This window comes from Abramis brama (genome assembly GCF_963993115.1).
Source record: "Abramis brama genome assembly, chromosome: 23".
NCBI lineage: Eukaryota > Metazoa > Chordata > Actinopteri > Cypriniformes > Leuciscidae > Abramis > Abramis brama.
The window spans coordinates 12,708,734-12,729,224 of NC_139985.1; the positions used below are offsets into that span (position 1 = coordinate 12,708,734).

The 20,491-nt window shown below is 37.1% G+C and overlaps 1 protein-coding gene across 1 annotated transcript in view; it reads left to right on the plus strand.

Annotated features, from left to right (window-relative positions):
* pik3c2b (phosphatidylinositol-4-phosphate 3-kinase, catalytic subunit type 2 beta) overlaps positions 1-20,491 on the plus strand; it is a 44,501-nt gene that overhangs the window by 12,358 nt on the left and 11,652 nt on the right. Inside the window, exons 6-15 of the mRNA XM_084101350.1 lie at positions 719-830; positions 3,472-3,551; positions 3,643-3,706; positions 4,907-5,053; positions 5,400-5,433; positions 6,322-6,517; positions 9,623-9,745; positions 10,205-10,372; positions 11,845-11,956; positions 16,550-16,692. Of these exons, the coding sequence (XP_083957476.1) occupies positions 719-830; positions 3,472-3,551; positions 3,643-3,706; positions 4,907-5,053; positions 5,400-5,433; positions 6,322-6,517; positions 9,623-9,745; positions 10,205-10,372; positions 11,845-11,956; positions 16,550-16,692 (1,179 nt within the window). The remainder of the gene's footprint in view (positions 1-718; positions 831-3,471; positions 3,552-3,642; positions 3,707-4,906; positions 5,054-5,399; positions 5,434-6,321; positions 6,518-9,622; positions 9,746-10,204; positions 10,373-11,844; positions 11,957-16,549; positions 16,693-20,491) is intronic.

A 20,491-nucleotide genomic window follows, 5' to 3' on the forward strand; every position in this document is an offset into this window, starting at 1 on the left:
CACCTTTTGAGGCAGATGTAATCACTCTTACGTGTGCTCTTCCTGTTTTTCATTTTTTTAAAGGCCACTTGACATTTTTGATGTTACAGTTGGTTGGCTTTCTTTTAAAAGGCAAAACAGACAGTGTGCGACAAGAACCGCAGGTGTGATTGGGTTGAATGTGTTGGTTGTTTTTGCTGTGGGTGCAGCTGTGTGATAGGAAGTGTGTCTTTTCCTGATAACCATGTGCTTGTGCAGGGCCGTGAGGCGGCACTTTGTGTGTATGACTGTTTTAAAATAAAATACATAAGCATCAGTTTCAGAACAATAACGTACTTCACTCATGGAGGCCTTTTTCTGGGTCCTCACACTTAGTTTTTCAGTTTAATAATGATTGTTACAGTGTTTCATTGACATTTAGAAGAGCAGTTTGTAGGATTTTCATACTGAATTGTTAGACCAAGGTTATTTTAAAAGAAAATGTACAAAACTGCCATAAAATGGTTTGTGCGCTTTATTACGAGACAAAGTGTGTGTGAAAGAACTGCATTTATTTGAAAGGTGTGTTTTTTTTGTTTTTTTTAAACATGAATGTCTTTTACTCTCACTTATGCTCAATTTAATACATCCTTGTGGAAGTTAAAAAAAAAACTTACTGACCCAAACTTAAAGCCGTTTATAAAGACATTATGGACCAATAGATCTCAAGTTTGATTTTGCCTCTTTCCTTTCTGCTAAGCACTGAGACTCTGGCGAGCTTTGAGTACATCCAGCAATGTCTGAAGTTTGACTGGGACATTCGACTCCTCCTTACCAAACGGAGTTCAGTCAGCATGGAGCTCACCCGAATGGTAAGACCAAAGCTGACAGCAGATGGGTTAGTGACCCAACATGTTTTCGTCTTGTTGAAACCACAGGAAACACATTTAGGTCAACTCTTTACTCCGTGTGTATTCAATTCTTGAAAGTATAAAACCTTGAGTTACAGGTTTGAATGAGTGCAATCAATATTAACCCTGCTGAATCATAACAAGGTTTTTATTTAACACCGTGGCTAGACTAACAAATAAACAGACGTCACCCGAACAAAATATCCCGTTACAGTTTAGTAGAAATGATTTCATGAACTTCTTCACTGAAAAAATAGAAAACATCAGAACCACAATTGTAAACGTTCAATCTTCAATCGCGCCTTATAATTCAGCCTCAATTATCACGACGCAAGAACAATTACAGTGCTTTACAACTATAGAACAAAAAGAGTTAAATAAACTTATTTCATCTAAAAAAACATGTTTATTAGATCCTATACCAACTAAACTACTGAAAGAAGTGTTACCTGTAGTGGAAGAGCCTCTCCTCAATATTATTAACTCATCTTTATCTTTAGGTCATGTTCCAAGAACATTTAAACTGGCAGTTATAAAACCTCTCATTAAGAAACCACAATTAGATCATAATAATCTAGCAAATTATAGACCCATTTCAAATCTTCCATTTATGTCTAAAATACTAGAAAAAGTGGTGTCCGCTCAACTGGGCTCTTTCTTGCAAGAAAATGATATCTATGAAAAGTTTCAGTCAGGATTCAGGCCGCATCATAGCACTGAAACTGCGCTCGTTAAAATCACAAATGATTTACTTTTAGCTTCTGACCAAGGCTGTATCTCAATACTAGTTTTACTTGATCTAAGTGCTGCGTTCGATACTATAGATCACACAATACTCTTAGATCGACTACAAAATTATACTGGTGTTCAAGGACAAGCATTAAGCTGGTTCAGATCATACTTATCTGACCGCTACCATTTTGTCTATTTGAATGGAGAAAAATCGATCATAACTTCAGTAAACTATGGAGTGCCGCAGGGATCTGTGTTGGGCCCTCTATTATTCTCAATATGATGCCACTTGGAAATATTATAAGGAAACATGGAATTAGTTTCCATTGTTATGCTGATGACACTCAAATATATATTTCATCACGGCCGGAGTGTGTTAAAGATATAAAAGATTGGATGACGCGTAATTTTCTTTTATTAAATCCAGACAAGACAGAGGTAATACTTATCGGTTCTAAAAAACGCCCACAGAACCTCTCACAATACAACTTTGACATCGTAGGATGTCCTGTTACTTTATCCTCTACAGTAAAAGACCTGGGTGTTATACTCGATTGTAACCTGTCTTTTAAAAATCATATTTCATATGTTACAAAAACAGCCTTTTTCCACCTTAGAAACATTGCTAAGCTACGTAATATGCTATCAGTTTCTGATGCAGAAAAGTTAGTTCATGCATTCATGACCTCGAGACTAGATTACTGTAATGCTTTATTAGCCGGTTGTCCTGCATCCTCAATAAACAAGCTACAGTTAGTCCAAAATGCAGCCGCTAGAGTTCTTACTAGATCAAGAAAATATGATCATATAACACCGATTTTATCATCACTGCATTGGTTACCTATAAAGTTCTGTATTAATTATAAGGTATTGCTACTGACTTATAAAGCCCTAAACGTCTTAGCTCCAGTCTATTTAACGGATCTTCTATCGCCCTATAATCCATCGCGCGCTTTAAGATCAATAAATTCGAGGCTTTTGGTCATACCTAGGATATCCAGATCAACCAAAGGAGGGAGAGCATTTTCACATTTGGCTCCGAAACTCTGGAATAGTCTTTCTGATACTGTTCGTTGCTCTGACTCGCTCTCCCAGTTTAAAAATAGATTAAAGACGCATCTTTTCGGCCAGGCATTCATATAATATTTTTAATCTTACAGTTCAAACTACAATCTGGCCTCTAGTTCATAAATGCCAGAGGAGAACTGGCCCCGACTGAGCCTGGGTTCTCCCAAGGTTTTTTTTTTCTCCATTAGGTCACCTGATGTAGTTTTAGGACACCATTAGGTCACTTGATGGAGTTTTTTCGGTTCCTTGCCACTGTTGCCTTTGGCTTGCTCAGTTGGGGATATTTTGGGGATATTTAATTTTATTTTATCAATCAATAAATTCCACTAGAAACCAACCTTGTTGTATTATTTTATTTTAATTTAATACTGTGAAGCTGCTTTGATACAATCTGTATTGTGAAAAGCGCTATACAAATATACTTGATTTGAATGTTGAACACTTTAAAAAAGCAGTCCATATTGCGCCAGGCATGTTTGTCCATGCAATTCCTTTTTTGGAAGATTTCAAAAAACATTTATTTTAAATCTGACGGCATTCATGTTGCTTTTAGAGTACAATGCATATATGCCTGGTATGTGTCCTTACACCTAGATGATGCACTTGCACTTAAACATAAAGGTATCAATTTTCACAGCAATGACATTGAAGAACTGTTTCCTTAGTGTGAAGAATATTTTAATATTCTAAAAACCTTTTGTTTAACCAACACCATTTATGAATCTTGATTCATAATAGTGTAGAAGATAATGGTGTTTGAGTTCTTAATGTTTGCATTAAGGAATGTTGTTGTTGTTAACAGCTTGAAGATGATGATACTCCATCCACCATGAACCACAATATTCTGCTGCAAGAGAGGCCAATCAAACAGACTGTGACCAGGTAAAAGCGATGAAGAGGAGGTTTAGGCTGTTGTACACGAGTGATTTAACTTCCACACTGTTTGAATCATACTCTTTTATTTGTGTGACAGGGAGGCACTGACTCTTCTCCTGGATACCTTTCACAACGAGGCTGAGTCTTTCCTTTTATCGGAGGTAAGCTTGTTACAAACATTGCTTATCTGAAGATTGTTTGATAATGGAAATTTAAACGAGTCAGAACACATTAGTTCTTCGTCCAAAACACGATTTTGTCTTGCCCTGATTCACTATGGTAAGCCTATTACAAGTGTTTATATTTTAGACCTACCTGCCAGGATGGTTTTCCCGGGAAATTACGTACATGGCCATTCGCCCTTGCGTCTGTTGTCACATCTGTAAATAGAGAAAAGTTGCTCTGGCTAAATTGACGTGTGTATGTTGAGGGAGTGGCATAGGCTAGCTGTCCCAACGAGCAAGAGGTTGACATGTAGCACGCTAAATCATCCTTTCAGAAACTCCTAACAGAGGAGAGTCTGCTGGCAGAAACGAATTAGCCTTTTTCTTCCCTATTGCGATGTATATCCGAGTGCAACTGCTTCTCAGACGAATAAAATGCAGGACTGGAATTGATTTTGTCCATCAGGAATTGATTGGATCGTTGTGGTTTTTCTCTTGCTATCTCATACGAGTGACAAGTTGCCTGAAGTCGCGAAGAGATGTCGGGTCCGTGTACGTTGCGTTCATTCGTTTTTTGATTCAATATTGAAAGTAGTAGTAGAAAAACAAGAAAACGGTTCCCTTTTTCTTTTCTTTTTTCTTTTTTAAAAACGAAAAACAAGTATTCAGCTTTTTGTTTTGGGTAGAAAAAAATGATAAACAGCTTGAATATTCGATTTCTACACGTGGGCGGGAATGAAACGCCCCTTTCCTCTGATTTGTCAGCCGAAGATCAAACTGTTCCGTCATCAGTTCTTTCTCAGTTCCGCACAGCAGAATAAAAGTCCTCCGCTGCTGCAGTTGTACGGATTCTTAACGTGTTTATTGCAACTACTACATTTCATCTTTTTCTCATCAAACAACCAGACTAATGGCTGGTATGGTACACGGACCAGGTTGGTGCAAGAGGAAGTTATTTTGATTAAAGTTAGAGGGCACATGATTTAAAAAAAAAAAAAAAAAAAAAAAAAATCATTCATAATAAATACTGCAATATTCCTTTAAAAAAAATCTTCCTTTTTTATTTCATGGTGACATTAAAGTATTTGAATGTCAAAAAAATACCTTTAAACACATATGCTTAATATGGTTTTTGAAATGCCTTCAGTGTTTTAGTGTTTTTTTTCTTTTTCTTTTTCTTTTTCTTCTCACTTGCAGGTGGAGTTACCATTGCATGTGGAGCGTTTAGTGCAGTCGGTGAAGGCCCTGTGTACTTCTCTAGCAGCTGTTGAAACGCCTGACATCACTGCTGCCCTAAACCAGCTGCCAGCTTGCCCCTGCAGACTACAGCCTAAAGTGCAGAAGGTAGTACCTTTGAACAGTTCGTCACAAATCATTACATGGGAAATATTTTAGAAATCTGATTAGCATTCATTGTGTGTGTGTGTGTGTGTGTGTGTGTGTGTGTGTGTGTGTGTGTGTGTAAATATATTTTTTTGCTGACTACTTTCGTGTGAGCACAGACGCATGCTGCAAACCTGCAGCTTTTGCTGCTTCTAGTTCCTCAAACCACTAACCTTTAAAACGGCTAGAAATGCTATGCATGTTTTTTTTTTTCTTGGTTTTTACAAGTTTCATTTTCACTACAGAAATAGTGTGGCTCTATCTGGTATGCATGCTTATGTATGTCTTTTTCTGTTTGTTTTTATAGGATATCAGTGTCTTGGCGAAGAAAGAAAACAGAGGTACGATGCTTCTGGTCATACTACGCTCTTCAATCTTTGTCACACTGAAGCATTTAGCTTTTTTTAAACCCAACCTTTACTATTATTCTACTACTTGAATTCCAATGTAGAATGTGGTCTGTTATTTCTTGATAACAGTCCGCTGCTAAGTATAACACACCGTTGCCATGAAAAACAGCGTTGCTATGTACGCAGGATGACCGTAGAGACGGAATGGATTTTTTATTTATTTTTATTTTTTTTCGCTTCGTGTCGGGGTCCTGATCAGCCTGTCGGGGTTGTGATTCACTATAACCGCCTCGCTCTACTTTTTTTTTTTTAAATAGTTTTGTAAAGTTTTTTTTACTTTTGTCCCCAACAATATATGAATGATTTCTTATATTAAGATTTAGTGACTGTTTCACTGTGCCTTTATTTATCTACTTTACAAATGTATTCTATACATATTTGATTGTTTGGAACAAGGATAAAACAATGAAAATCCTTAACTAAAAATATAATACGTTTATTTTTTTAAATATCCATAGACGTAGGTCCGTTCATCTCAAGTGTGTCCATACTTGACCGGTAGTGTTTGCCTCTTCCTGGGGTAACATGGTTGAGGATGTATACAAGTGTTTCATGTTTGTTGGAAGAGTGTTTATGTAGCATCCTGATACAATGTCTGTGATCCCAGATAGGGATAAACGGGAAGGATGCACCTTTGTGCATGACATGTTCAACTTTAACATCTGGTGTGCATTCCTGCTGCTGCTTCATCCAATATTCTACAAGCATAACATGCAAAAAAATTACAAAAAATAAAGTTTCAGAGTGGTGTAATAATTATGAATAATTCTTAGCATCATAATCTGTATATAAACAGCAGAACCTATTTTTCCTTTACAGTGGCAATTGTGGAGAAGTTGACTGCAGCTATCTTGGATCTTGTGGAGCTGTACTGTAGCACTTTCAATGCTAATTTCCACACCATGCCACACAGCAGCAGATCCACAGCCCCCATACAGGAAGCTGGCATGGTCACCAACGTCCTTTCCTTCAGTGTTTACGCGGCTCATCGCGTTCCCATCACATGGGCTGCCAGGTAGTGCTATCTTTTCTTGGTTTGGATATATCAGCCTGAGAATCTAGCATGCATTATACACTGGTAAAAAAATACAAAAATATTAAGCAGCACAACTGTTTTTAACAATGTTTCATTTTACAAAATGTTTCTAGAGTGCCAAAAAAGCATATTTGATTGATTTCTAAAGGATCATTGTGACACTAAAGACTGAAGTAATAGCTTTTTTTTATCAAATGATTGAAGTCTTGGTGAGCATAAGGGGTTTCTTTAAAAAATATCTTCCTGACCCCAAACATTTGAACGGTAGTGTACACGTAACACCTCTGTTTACATTTTGCAACATGAACAAGTGCACAAGTGACAATGTGGGTTTTGCTAAAAATTGGAATGCGAAAAGATTATATCTGTGAATTTTTCCTACAACACTTTTATAAAATGGGTAGATGGTGAATATGAAAGTGGGTTGTATTGTCGGTTTGAACGAGTTCAGATTTGCAGAAAGATCTTGTTTGTTATTAAAACCTGTCATTCCGGATTGCTAATCTGTTGACGTTTGCAAAGCAGACTTTCCATGGTATCATCTTACGTGCTGCGATTTTGCCCCATTTCAATGAACCAAAAACTGAAAGTATACATTTTTAAAACATTTAAGGCAAATAACATGGACCATATGGATTAATCAGAAAAATAACTTATTCTTGCCTTGGTTGAGTTTCACTATTATTTGGTTTAATGGCACGTGTTGTATTCAGGAAGTGCTTCTTTTTTTTTTTTTTTTTCTTTTTTTTTCTCAGCAAATAGTTTTCCAGATTGCATGATCGCCATCTGTTGATCACATTCATGGTCTCATTTGTGACTCAAAAAAACCTGAATGTTGCGTTTTTAGATTGATGCCTCTACTTCCACAATAGTCACTTTTCCCGAGGTCTAATTTCCTGTCCTCAGAATTCAGAGACGCAGCTGGACACCAGCTGTCCACGTTGCTGAGCCTCTTTGGTAATCCAGCAGGATTATTTGGTGTTATGGTGCACAGAGAGAACTTTTAGAATTTTCTCAGTCTTCTCCACCCTCTGTCCTAACCCAGAACCGTGACAACCGCTCCCACCAGTATGGAGACAGATGCTGGCCAACCCTAAATGTCACTACACCTCGCCCAGTCGTTCAGTGATTAAGTAATCCAGCCATTTCCCCTCCCCCTCACAGCACAGGAATGGTCTCTCACGCCCATTGACCTGGACTAGTGCTCTTTGTCTCCCTCTGAAACTGATGCTGACTGGAACGAGCCATCACAAAGGAGCACGTATGGGAACTCAGCATAAACTTTGACCTTTTGAGGCCAGGCGGAGGGCAGGCTGGGCACCAGGCACCTGTGCAGTGGTGACGGAGGGCCGACATTCCCCTGCATCCCATCTGCTTTTGGCAATTAGAGTCAATCAGATTGTTCCTTCAGGGCTGATATATCTCAAATCTGATCTGATCAGTGTTAAATGTTCATTCCAAACTTTATTTATCATGAAGATGGTTAAATAATTTTTAGGAGGCAACAACCACGGTGGGTTTTCCTCTGGAGTGTTTTTCTGGATCCTCTAATCAGCATTAGGATTGGTAACATTGTTTCACTTGTGTTTTTCTTCCCTCTTTGGTATTCCATTTAGCTTGGGAATGTTTTTCCTTCGATTTAAATCTGTCTCAGAGTTCACTTCCCATTTTGGAGTCTCTATAAGTGCTTAAATTGAAGTTGAATGATGTGGGAGAACATTGTATAATGTTGGGATTAGGAGAGAGGAGTTGGAAAAAGGTGGCAAGGTTTCCACAGCCATTAACTGCGCTTGCGAACCCAAAAATAAAAACAGTCTGTTGGTTAAGGTTTGTTTTCTAAAGCATCAAGCAGACTTCATTAAGTATTTAGGACATTCAAGCATTGACTCACGCATTTCTTCTGAAAGGCGAAGATCTAACTTTGTGTATTCTCTTTACCATATCTTTTTGGACTGCTCTGCCTTTCCAGACAATTTTTCATTTTTGGGTCGAGCTATCAGTCACCCTCAAGTTATTCTGAACCTGTATGAATTTCTTTCTTTTGCTGAACATAAGATATTTTGAACTGAAGAATGTAGGAAACCAAATAGTTGACGGGGCACCATTGACTTCATACTATGGAAGGCAGTTGGGTCCAACTTTTTGGTTAACCGTTTTCACTTTGTGTTCAGCAGAAGTAAGAAACTCATACAGGTTTGGAACAACTTGAGGGTTAGTACATGACAATTTTCATTTTTAAGTGAACTACTGTAAACCTTTACTAAATAAAACTGTCATCTACTTGCATTAATCTCTAAGGACTTGTTTAATAAAATCTTACCAGCAAAAGTTTTTGAATTTGTCATATGTACATTTATAACAACTTGTTTTTTGTTGTTTTTGTTTTACTCTATAATAATTGGTAGAAAATCAGCCAATCTTTTGTCATGGGACATGGCTTTAATATCTTAACTACTTGCCTACGTAAAGCATAAAGTTAAAGTCATGCCACTCACTTGTGACTTTGCGGATCAAAAAAGTCACAGTAATGGCAATATTTTATTAAAGTCAGTGCTTTAAGATGATTCATTTGAAATTGAAAGGATATGTTCACCTGACAATAAAAATACTGTCATAATTCACTATCCAAATGACTTTCCTCTGTGAAAATGCTAATGGAAATTGTTTTTAAAAATTCAATCTTTTCCATGCAATTGCAACGAAAGGGGACTGAAGTTTAAGTTTCAAAAAATGACCATCAGTGTGTCATAAGCATAGTCCACATGAATTCTGATGTAAATTACAACAGAATGAAATTTTAGTCTGAATGCTGAAATGTCAAGATTTTCTGTAAAAACAGAAGTAGCAATTTCTGATTTGTGAATTAAAAAGATTGGTCTTAAAAGAATGATTGAGGAATCTATCGATCTAGTTCATAAAACCAGGCTGAATGAATCATACACACTGATCTGGTGTGAACTGTGGTTATGTTAGCAGCTCTCTGGAAAGGGTGATTTAATGGCCCACTTTTTTTGGCTTCTGTTAGATTTTTGATGCCATTTGCTGATCTCACCCTCTTTCTTTTTCTTTCACAAACATCCACAGCTATGAAAATTTCTTCCTGTCCTGTTCTCTCACCCACGGTGGGGTGGAACTATGTGCTCCCCAGCACACCAGTAAACAGTCTGTCAGCAAATATCTCTTCCACCTGGTAGTGTGGGACCAGAGGTGAGCCTGGCGCCAATCCACACATGCTACACAGTCCCATGAATACAATGTCTTTGAGGTTAAAAAAAACAAGTGACCTAATGTTTGAACAAGTTAGATCTTAGTTTGTTTACCAAGTACTTCAAATTTGAAAATAGCTCATCCATCTCCGCTTCCTGTGGCTGTTTTTGTACTCTGCCCCCTTCATTGTAGAGTTTTGGTATTGTTCTGTTATATTTCAGTAGACAGTTATTTTATTTTCTCCATCTTAGTAAATATATTTAAGTACATGTTATGTAGGTGTGCAATGTGCATGTACTATTATAACTCCAGGTGTAGGTGTTTAAAAATAAAATGTTGCATTTATATTCTTGTTCTTAGAGCAAACTAAAACTAATTGTTTTTACGAAAATGCATTGCCATTTCAAAAACATGGTTGTGACTGGCATTATTTATTAATTTATCTTTTTCAATATATAGAGTTTGCTTCCCCGTCCAGATCAACCAGTTGCCAAGGGAGTCACAGCTGACTGTGATGCTATATGCCACCCCTCTACCGCCCCCTGGAAGTGCGGAGGAGAAGAGCAAGCAGAAACGCAGCATTGAAGCTCTGGGCTGGGTCACCATGCCTCTATTCAACTTTAGACAGTAAGCATGGATCTGTCATTTTATTTTATTTTTTTATTGCTGGCTGACTGTCACATTTTGTGTGCTTAATGATGATTGCATGAGTGCATGTTATAATGGAGGGCATGAAAACAGGCTCTTTCAGCTCTAGAGTTCTGTTGATACTCACCTCCTACAGCAATCCAGTTGTGGTTTTTAGAACAGACCGACTTCTGCAAGTCTGACGCGGCCTACAAACACCACACACACTAAAACAAGTGCTTTTTTGTTGTTGTGTGTATTCCAGTTCTTGAGAAATGGTGTATTTAGAAGTAGATAACAGTATGCAGTTAGGGGTGGGCGTTATGGCAAAAATATCTTTTTCTTTTCTTTCTCTTTTTTTTTTGGAATGTAAAAAAATAAAGCACTGATTATTTCATTCCAGTTGGTGTATTTAACACTAGCATTCAAGTAAGAAATAGAATAAACAAATGTAAAAAATGTAACGCTACATAGACTTCACTGAATAAATTATAATATATACACATACACACTGATTCTTATTAAAGTTATAAAGTGAAGTTATTCTCTTGGTCTTTTGTTGTTTATGTTAATTACAAATGGCAGCAGGTTTATTAGGCTGCTGTCACTTTAAGACCTCATGCACAGATCTAATAAACAGACACGTATCCGGTTTGTGTGAAGTTGTGTATGTGTAATGTGTATCTTTTGTGCTTAATTTTTAATAGCAAAGAAAATGACAGATTTTTCTTCGCCACTTTGGCCTAAATGTCGGCCATTCTTTATTTTATATTTTGTTACCCAAGGCTCTGTTTTTAAAATGGGTAAATTAGTTCGGCTGTAATGCTCAGTCACCTGCAAAATAGTAAAACCAAAATCGTGATAAGATATTTTTGCCATATCGCCCACCCCTACTTTGAGTTAACATGTGATGTAAATGTATGTTGGGAACTGATAGAATGCACTGTAGCACGATACTATATTTCTTTAATTGCAGATCGTGGATTTTAATCATTCACATTTTAATAGTTCACTATCAAAAATCGATAATGCACAGCCTTAACAGAAGTAGAATTAATTTGAAGACCCTTTGAACCCACAAATATGGTCACATGCAAGTCCAACTAAATAACTTAATCTACATCATGTCATGCTTGAACATATTCGTGCTTTTGACTTCCATCTTAAGGAACTTTGAACGGTTAAAAAAACCCCAGCTGGACTTACATAAGTTATTGACGTTGCCTAATTTTGTTTTTTTTAGGAAGGTTCACATGTTTGCATAAAGATTTGTTTGCAGGATCCGTAGAACATAACTAGCAAAAATATTTACCATTGCCTGTAAGATATAAACACAAGAATGTACTTGGTAGGTCAAGTATGTATTTATATACTCCATCTTTGTCCATATCCTGTTGTTGCTTGTTTTGTGCATCCATAAGCGGATGTTAGGTGTTTTCTGACCCTGCACCCTATTTTTCCGTCTTCCTCAGTGTTCTGACGTGTGGGAGGAAGCTGCTGGGTCTCTGGCCTTCAACCCCTGCCAGTGGAAATGCTCGTTCCAGTACGCCCAACTTCAGCCAGCCAGACAGCGTCATCCTTCAGGTTTGGCCTTATTCCCAATTCAATGTGTAATCATACAGTAAACAGTTTCCTGCTTGTCCTGCTTCATTACAGATAACTCTCTCACCCACGTTCTCTGTAAACTCACAACACTTTCCCTTTCCATACAATAGTTTTTCTCCCCCTATTTTTTGATTGATCTGTCCTTTATCCAGGAGGTTGCAGTGTGCCAAAGGCCCTTATTAGACCTTAAGGTTGAGGCTTCCTATTTAAAACAAACCCGCCACCTAATTTTCATCTTTTTTCAAAGGTCATTTATGCATACACACTCATACAAGCTAACTATTGAGGACGCATGCATGGACAACTTTAAGGTTTAAGATGTTTATAATTGACGAGCAGTACATTTTTGAAGGCATGCTTATGTATGCGTAGATTATATGTAAATGAGTATAATAAAGGTAAATTCTGTGCTTGGCTCATAACTTTGGCAGTAATAGGGTCAGGCCAGTGTGCTAGTGGAAATGTAGAAAGGAACTGTCCCGCTCCTTGCAAAATGTCCTAAAAGTAGGTCAGGTAGCTCTGCAGAGAGAGAGAGAGAGAGAGAGAGAGAGAGAGAGAGAGAGAGATACAGATGTTTTATATGCATCTAAATAGCCACAGGCAAAATGAAATGCTCAGGAAATAGTCTGACAACACAACTAGACATTTTAGGATTTTGTTGTTGCAAAATAACATATAGATTCAAGATATCACAGTTAATAACCATTTACATATTACTTATTAGTGCATGTAATATTGGAGGGCATGAAAACAGGCTCTTTAAGCACTAGAGTTCTGTTGATACTCACCTCCTACAGTAAACCATATGTGGTGTTTGGAACAGGTCAGCTTCTGCAAGTCTAACACGGCCTATAAACCCCACACACACTCAAACAAGTGTTTTTTTTTTTTTGTTTTTTTTTTTTAAAGTGTATTGCGGTTCCTGAGCAGAATTGGTGCATTGAAAAGTAGATTACTGTATCTAAAACTGAGTAAATGCAGAAGTAGAATGAATCAAGAATCATTGAACACGCATTTAATGGTCAAATGCACATGCAAATAACTTAAATATAGATAATGTCATACTTGAAAATGTTCACGCTTTTGAATTTCCATCTGCAGGAAGTTACATAAGTTATTGACATCCTAAAGCAAACACGTGAACCTTCCCAAGAATTAGACTTTGTTTGCAGGATTCATAACTTTGGCAGTAATAGGGTTGGGCCAGTCTGCTAGTGGAACTGTAGGAATTGAGTACTTTGAACCGTAAAATTGTCTGCATCCGAAATCACATGCTTCCCTACTATATAGTAGGTGAAAAATGTTGACAATAGTATGTCAGAATTCACAGTACTCATCATTTTTGTTTTTTTGTTTGTTTTTTGTGAAAGTCTACATTTATTTGATCAAAAATACAGTAAAAACAGTAATATTGTGAAACAATTTAAAGTACAATTTAAATTACAATTTAAAGTAACTGTTTTCTATTTTAATATATTTTAGAATGCAATTTATTCCTTTGATGGCAAAGCTGAATTTTCAGCATCATTACTCCAGTCTTCATATTCACATAACTCTTTAGAAATCATTATACTATGATGATGTTATAGTATATAACTATAGGTTATATAGTGTCTTGAGGTGCTCAAGACACCTTTTTTTTAAAATTAATGTTGAAAACAGGTGGGCTGCTTAATATTGTTTGAATTGAAAGAACCGTGTTTATTTGAAATGGTAAAGACAATTAAATTGTTACAAAAGATGTCACTTTTGGTCAATTGAATGCATATTTGCTGAATAAAAAGATGAATTTCTTTCCAAAAAAAACAAAAAACTAATCCCAGATGACATGGCAATGTTGCTTAAGTAGCAGTACAGGAAACAATTTAAGCACACACACACATTCAGACAATCATCACAAACACCTGAGACGTGTCAATCCCAGACAACCCTCGGCCCTTTGAGTCACCACTTCCTCCACATGCATGAGCTCTAACACATTCAGACGTGACATTTCACCGCCGCTCTCTGTAAACAGCACTCCCCACTGGTATTGTTCTGAATCTGTGTGGTAAATAATGTGCGCATAGTTTTTCTCTTCACTCTGTCCGGGCCTCTGTGAAATTCCCACCCTCCGCACAGGCCTCCAACTATACAATCCCTGTTCTTCTTTCTGCAATCTCAGGGTGCCAAGCCAGCCCATAGCAGTGCCAATAGGGCTCTTTTGTGCCCGAATGGCATGGCTTTGTCTAAGGGCAGTGGGCTGTGCAGTTTAAACTGGGAGCGAAGCCTGGTCCTGGGCCTATTCAGTAGGTTCTGCCCCTCATTAAGGTGCCGGGGTTATTCAGTGCATTTGAGGTGGCAGATTTCCCTCAGCAAGTCCTCGCAATCTGCCCCGTCAAACCGCCCCACAGCCAAGATGCATCTGGGGCTGATGACACATCTGGGGCTCGTTAAAACTGCCTGACGTATGCTCGCTCCCCTTAGCTCCTCTCCTTGTCCTATCCGCTGATGCTTTTCTCTCGCTCTCTTCTCTGACCCCATTTTTCACATTCTTTCTATTCAATTCACACTGTTCTTTGAAATTCTTAGTGGTTCTATATATTCATGCTGAACCACTTCCTACTTTATTAATTGACAAGACTTTTACAAGTAATTCATTATTGCAAGCTACTAACAGTTTATAAATGGGCATAAACTGCAATGCATATATTACACAGTATAAGGGGAAAGAGACAGACCACTTGTGGTAATATTAACGGGGGAAATTGCTGTTAATATCGTTTGTTTATATAATAATCGGCAGATTTTTAGCGTTTTGCTTTTTTAAATTTATATAGACTGTTGGTTTTTGACTCCAGTCAAGATTCCTTTTGTCCAAGACAAGCTGATATGTACCTCTATTACTTCTATTGTAATAAAGTTTATTTTTATTTTACATGATTATTTAAATTGTTATATTAATTTAGCTAAATTAATACAACATCCTAAATTTAAATAAATAAGACTTTGTTGAAGTTTGCCAAGGCCACCTTAAAAGTATATAATTTTCATAACGCCTTAACATTTTCGACTTAAGTGTTTGCCAGAATAAGTTAAATTGATGCACCCCTACATTTTTTGTTTGTTTGGTTATCTGATTCAAGGTAAATGCGTAACATTTTGGATTTTATTGCTGATTTGAAATATATTATTGAAGCAAAATCTTGACGAACTGTTAAATGCGTTGTCTGCCCTAAATAAATTTTATTTGCCTGATTCGAAAATAGCTGCCGAGTGAACAGACTTGCCTTAAGCGGGGAACATTTGGTGCGAAGGTCATGAAATGGATGAAGGGTTTTGGTATTCATTATTGTACTGTGTTCTGTTCTGCTAATGGATGAAGTGTGATGCTGAGAAGCATATGGCAATAATAATTGGACTGATTTCAACCCGGACTGACAGAAGTGTGAAAACATACTCACAGTCCCTATCATTTAAAGCTTTTTTCATTATGGTTTTCTTAAGCTCAGTGACAAAAACAGATTTGAAATCAAGACATAATGAAACTACAGCCACATGTACCCAATGTATGTTGGATGTATTCTGTTAACATTTAGTGTTCGTGGTATTTAACTTGGCATGTTTAAGGTGAAGGCCTCAGCTGTTCATGGTGCGGTTCTCATTGCTTTCAGCACTCCTGTTAACTGATGCCAGCCGTGACTGTGAACTTTAGGGTTTCCTTAGGATCATAAACCTTTCACTCTTGTCCCATCTTTATAACCATGAACTAGAGAAAATTTTACCTGTGATTTGCGGTTTGTTTTCTTTATCCCTAACCCTTCCATGAACAATATAATGGGTAACTATTAGGGCTGTTATATATCAAATATTCATGAAATACTTGCATTAATTTTCTGATGACTATGCAATATTTGTGACTATCGTGATAATCTCAATGGACTATTAGTCATTAGAATAGACCGTTTGGACCTTTTGTCTTGCAAGTTTGAAGTTGTTTATATAGATCCAGAAGCAAAAATATGTTAGTCCCAACACATTTCTGTGAATCCCTTCATACTGACTGTTTCCATGATTCATTTCAATAATAAATTTGTGGCACCGTTCAAAAATGTTCACGGTCCCTGCATGACATTTTTCATAAAACAGTGCATGCTAATAATGTTTTCTAAAAATATAAGTAATTATATTGGTGCATTTAAATAAATTTTCTTAGTAACTTTAACATGGTGTTTTAACTTTATTTTTACTGTTAATTTAAATTTGCTAATTTTATTTCATGCATTTAAACATTTTGAATCTTATTGGCCATGTTTGATGGTTCCTCTTAAATATGAAGATATTACGAATATTGCCAAGTTGTTTTTTGTTTTTTGTTTTTTTTAACCAAAGTGCTGAAAAATATTTGTTTTAGCTTTTTTGCCAAATCCTAATATCTGTGCGTTTTGTCTGAGGAATGCTGTAAAAAGTCAAATAAAGTTGCCATTACAGTTTTCATTTCAGGCTAATAACTGACTGTTCTCCTGGGTGCTTTTACACCCTCCATTGTTAAGCAGTGGCTCATTTCCAACACAACTCTCCTTGTCTGTTCAGGTGGACTTTCCCACTTCTTCTTTTGAAGTACGCTTCAGCACCCCTGCTCCTGCAGAGTTCAGCCCCCAGTACGAGTTCTCGCGTCTGGACCAGGTCAGCCAGAGGCAGCTACAGGATGTCTTGCACAAGAAGTCCCTTTTCTGGTGAGATGGCTCTCTGATTATCCTAAAGCAAATGCTGCATCCTGATCTAATCTAATTATTATTTACTGCATTGTTCCAGATTTTTCCTTGAATGAAAAAAAAACAAAAAACCTTGTAATACTTACCCTAACTAACACTGTGTATCTCTTATTGGATTGACAATATTGCCCCTTTTCTACCAACACTGTGCTGGTGTCAGAGCCAATCTGTAACCGTTCCATGAATTTCCACTAAATTCTGGGCTGGAAACGTAAACTCTGCGCCAGCGTCAACCACTCTCGCAAATCAAAAGGAAACCGCTAATGTCCTCATATCAGAACAACACGCGTTTGACAGACACCACGTTATTTACTCCAGCTACTTAATATTTATTAAATTAAAGGGTTAGTTCACCCAAACTAAGTCATTTACTCACCCTGATGTCGTTCCAAACCCGTAAGACTTTCGTTCTTCTTCGGAACACAAATGGAGATTTTTTTATGAAATCTGAGAGATTTCTGTCCTTCCAATTGACAGTCTATGTAGCTACCACTTTAACGCTTCAAAAAGTTCATAAAAAGATTGTAAAACTAATCTATATTCAGTCTATTTTCTGCTTTATATGACGAACAGATTGAATTGAGGCTTCTATTCACATTAGGCTGATTCAGATTTGGCATTCCCTGAAAACCAGCAACATTTTTGGTGAAAGAGGACGTAAGAAAGCTTCATGGTTCTCAAGTTCATGGTTCTTAGGTTTTTGCTAATTTTGCCACAAAAGAGAATGCAGTGGATTGATGTACATCTATAAAGGTACAGGACAAGGATGGTTTAAGTGTAGCTGCAACCACAAATAACCAACTCATGCAAATTCAGATTCAGCTGTCGTTACTCATCATTCATATTTTAGCGACACGCTCATTTGAGAGCGGAAAAGGGATTTCATGCGGCATGTCTGCATTGGAACCGAGGTTACACAAGCTCAGAGGGATGTTGAGGAGCTGATCAGACACATAAGAGAAAGGATGAAATAGACTGCTGTAGCAGTCGGTGTCAGATCGTTCCTTGTTTCCTGGAGGGATTAAACACAACATTGCCTAGTTCCTTTTGTCCTCTGACCCTGTCTGCTTCCCCCATCTCATCCCTTCGTTCAAATGACCGTGGGAGGAATAGTGGCGTTCATGTGGAGTTGGAAAGGTCTGGATGTGAGAACAGTTGCCTGGTGGCGGGGAGGGTGAGGAGAACAGGAAATGGAACAAGCACACATTGTTAAGACTGGAGAATTAAATGCATGTTAAATATAATATTATGCAAATGTTTAAAATATAGTGTATATAGTATAATTTCTATTTTATTATGAGTTGTGTAATATACGGTTTAAATGTTTGGGGCAAATGCATTCAAGTAATTTTATACTTTTTGTTCATAGTTGTATGCATTAAATGGATCAAAAGTGACCGTAAATACATTTTTATAATGTAACAAAAGATTAACATTTATAACTGTTTGCAAAAAATGTTACTAAATCAACCAAATCAGCATATTAGAGCTATGACGACATATGAATAAATGACATTTTTAAATATTAAAAGGGGGAAACTGTTATTTTCAGTTGTATTAATATTTCACAATATTAGTTTTATTATATTTTTGAATAAATGAACGCATCCCTAATGCAGCATAAGAGATATCTTCCAGAAACATTGAAAAATGTTACTGCTCCAAACCTTTTAATGGTAGTGTATTTAAATCACATTATATAGTTATATTATATTTTTTATTATTATTATATTATTGATTATTTTATTATATTTTAATTCTATTATATAGATTAATATATAATTAATTGTATTTATAATATGCATGTAGAAATTGTGTTTGAATGGATCAGGCATTGTTTTTGTTTTTTTCTGTTGTCTATGATTGAATATGAGGACATATCTGGTGCTCAGCAGGGCTTGGTGCTCTACAGCGTTCACTTCGTTACTGTCAGCTTTAGACAGCTGATGTGGATCTCTTTCCCAGCTGGCCCTGTTCCTCCTCTCCTTCTCTCTCAGCTGTTTTTCCTCTGTGGAGCTCTGAAACATTTGCTGCAGAGACCGACTCTTAGCAACAGTTTAAAACATGGAGCCACACCAGCATGGAAATATTCAGTCATAAATTGTATCCAGCTCTCGGTTCAAAGGTTGAGCGTTTGAACCAGGTGTGAACTCTATGATCTGACTTGTGTTAGCAGAGAGTTAATGTTTCAACTTTTCTCTTTTTTCGTTTTCATGCAGTTTATCAATTCTAGAAGTGTTTGCTCCAATTACTAATGCTCATTTTTGGGTTGGGGATTTTCAAAATGCCCTTTATGGCACAGATATGAATTATACCTCATTGTTTATCTTTTTAGTGGCCTTTTTGTAAGTGTTTGGACTTTTGATTTTACATCTCATGAATGATGAAAGGGGCAAAAAGGAAAAACAAATAAAGTTTGGGGTCAGTAAGACGTTTAAAAAATGTTTAAAGATCTCTTATGCTCACCAAGGCTGCATTTATTTGATCAAAAATACAGTAAAAACAGTAGTATTGTGAAATCTTATTACAATAAAAACAAAGGTTTTCTCTTTTAATGTCATTTATCCCTATGATTAGTAAAACTGAACTTTCAGCATCATTACTCCAGTCTTCAGTGTCACATGATCCTTCAGAAATCATTCCAATATACTGATTTGCTGCTCAAGAAACGTTTTATATTAGTATCAATGTTGAAAACGGTTGTGCTGCTTAACATTTTTGTGGAAACTGATTTTTAAGGATTCTTTGGATAGAAATAAAAAGCAGCATTTATTTGAAATCGTATCAGAACACCTTAGCAACTGCATAGTAACGTGCTAGAACATTCAGATCACCCTGACAACCACTCGCAACAAAACGACCTCATAGTGGAATGTCTGAAATAGGCAAGCACAACCCACAGCTTCTTCAAAAACTGTGCAAATCTAGATGTATGTCTTGTTGCACAATGTTTTTTTGTCCCAGGAGGAACGCTGTTTATTAAATTTAGCATTCGTTCATGGCCATTTGGTAGTCCTTTTTACCGATTGATTTGCAGAAAGGCCTCAGGGTTGCTTTGGGCAGCTGCAGCCAGGAATCAATACTCAAGCCTCTTGTGAATTGTGGGATATGTAGTCTTCTAATGACAGTCATGCTTGCATGTTGTAGAGTGTGAGTGTGACTGTATGAAGCATTCACAACCCTTCCCCCAGTATATTGAGCTGTCTGATGACTGGCCCAGCAGGCGCAGAGGTAATTTGATCCGGGGTTCCTGCCCTACGGCTGTCATCCCTAGAGGGAGAAGCCACTCCCCAACATGAATTCATAAGCAAGCAGAAAAACATGGTAGCTAAACATTGCTGAATAAGCGGGTATGTTTAACAAATGACATCCAACAAGAGATGAGAAGCATCTTGAAGGACCTAGACAGATCATTATATAGGTGTTTAAGCATGGATTGTGTGCTGATGATTATTTGTACAGGCTATAGCTAGTTGTTTTCAGTCCCCTCTATGCATTTAAATATTATTCCTGAAAATAGATCTGTTTACCTTTAACTAGAGCCTTTTGGAGCGTTTACCTCCAGACTTGGACCTCAGGGTTTAGTACATCAGTGTAGAAGTAGGCATGCATCATAATAAATTACCAAGAGATTCAGTGTGGTTATTTTCTATCCTTTACTGCATTGAGAGCCCACGCAGAGATCCCTTCCTGGAGATGCTTTACTGTCTTAATTGCTGTATTTGCAGCTTCTTTGTCTAAATAGGAAGTTTGCACATAT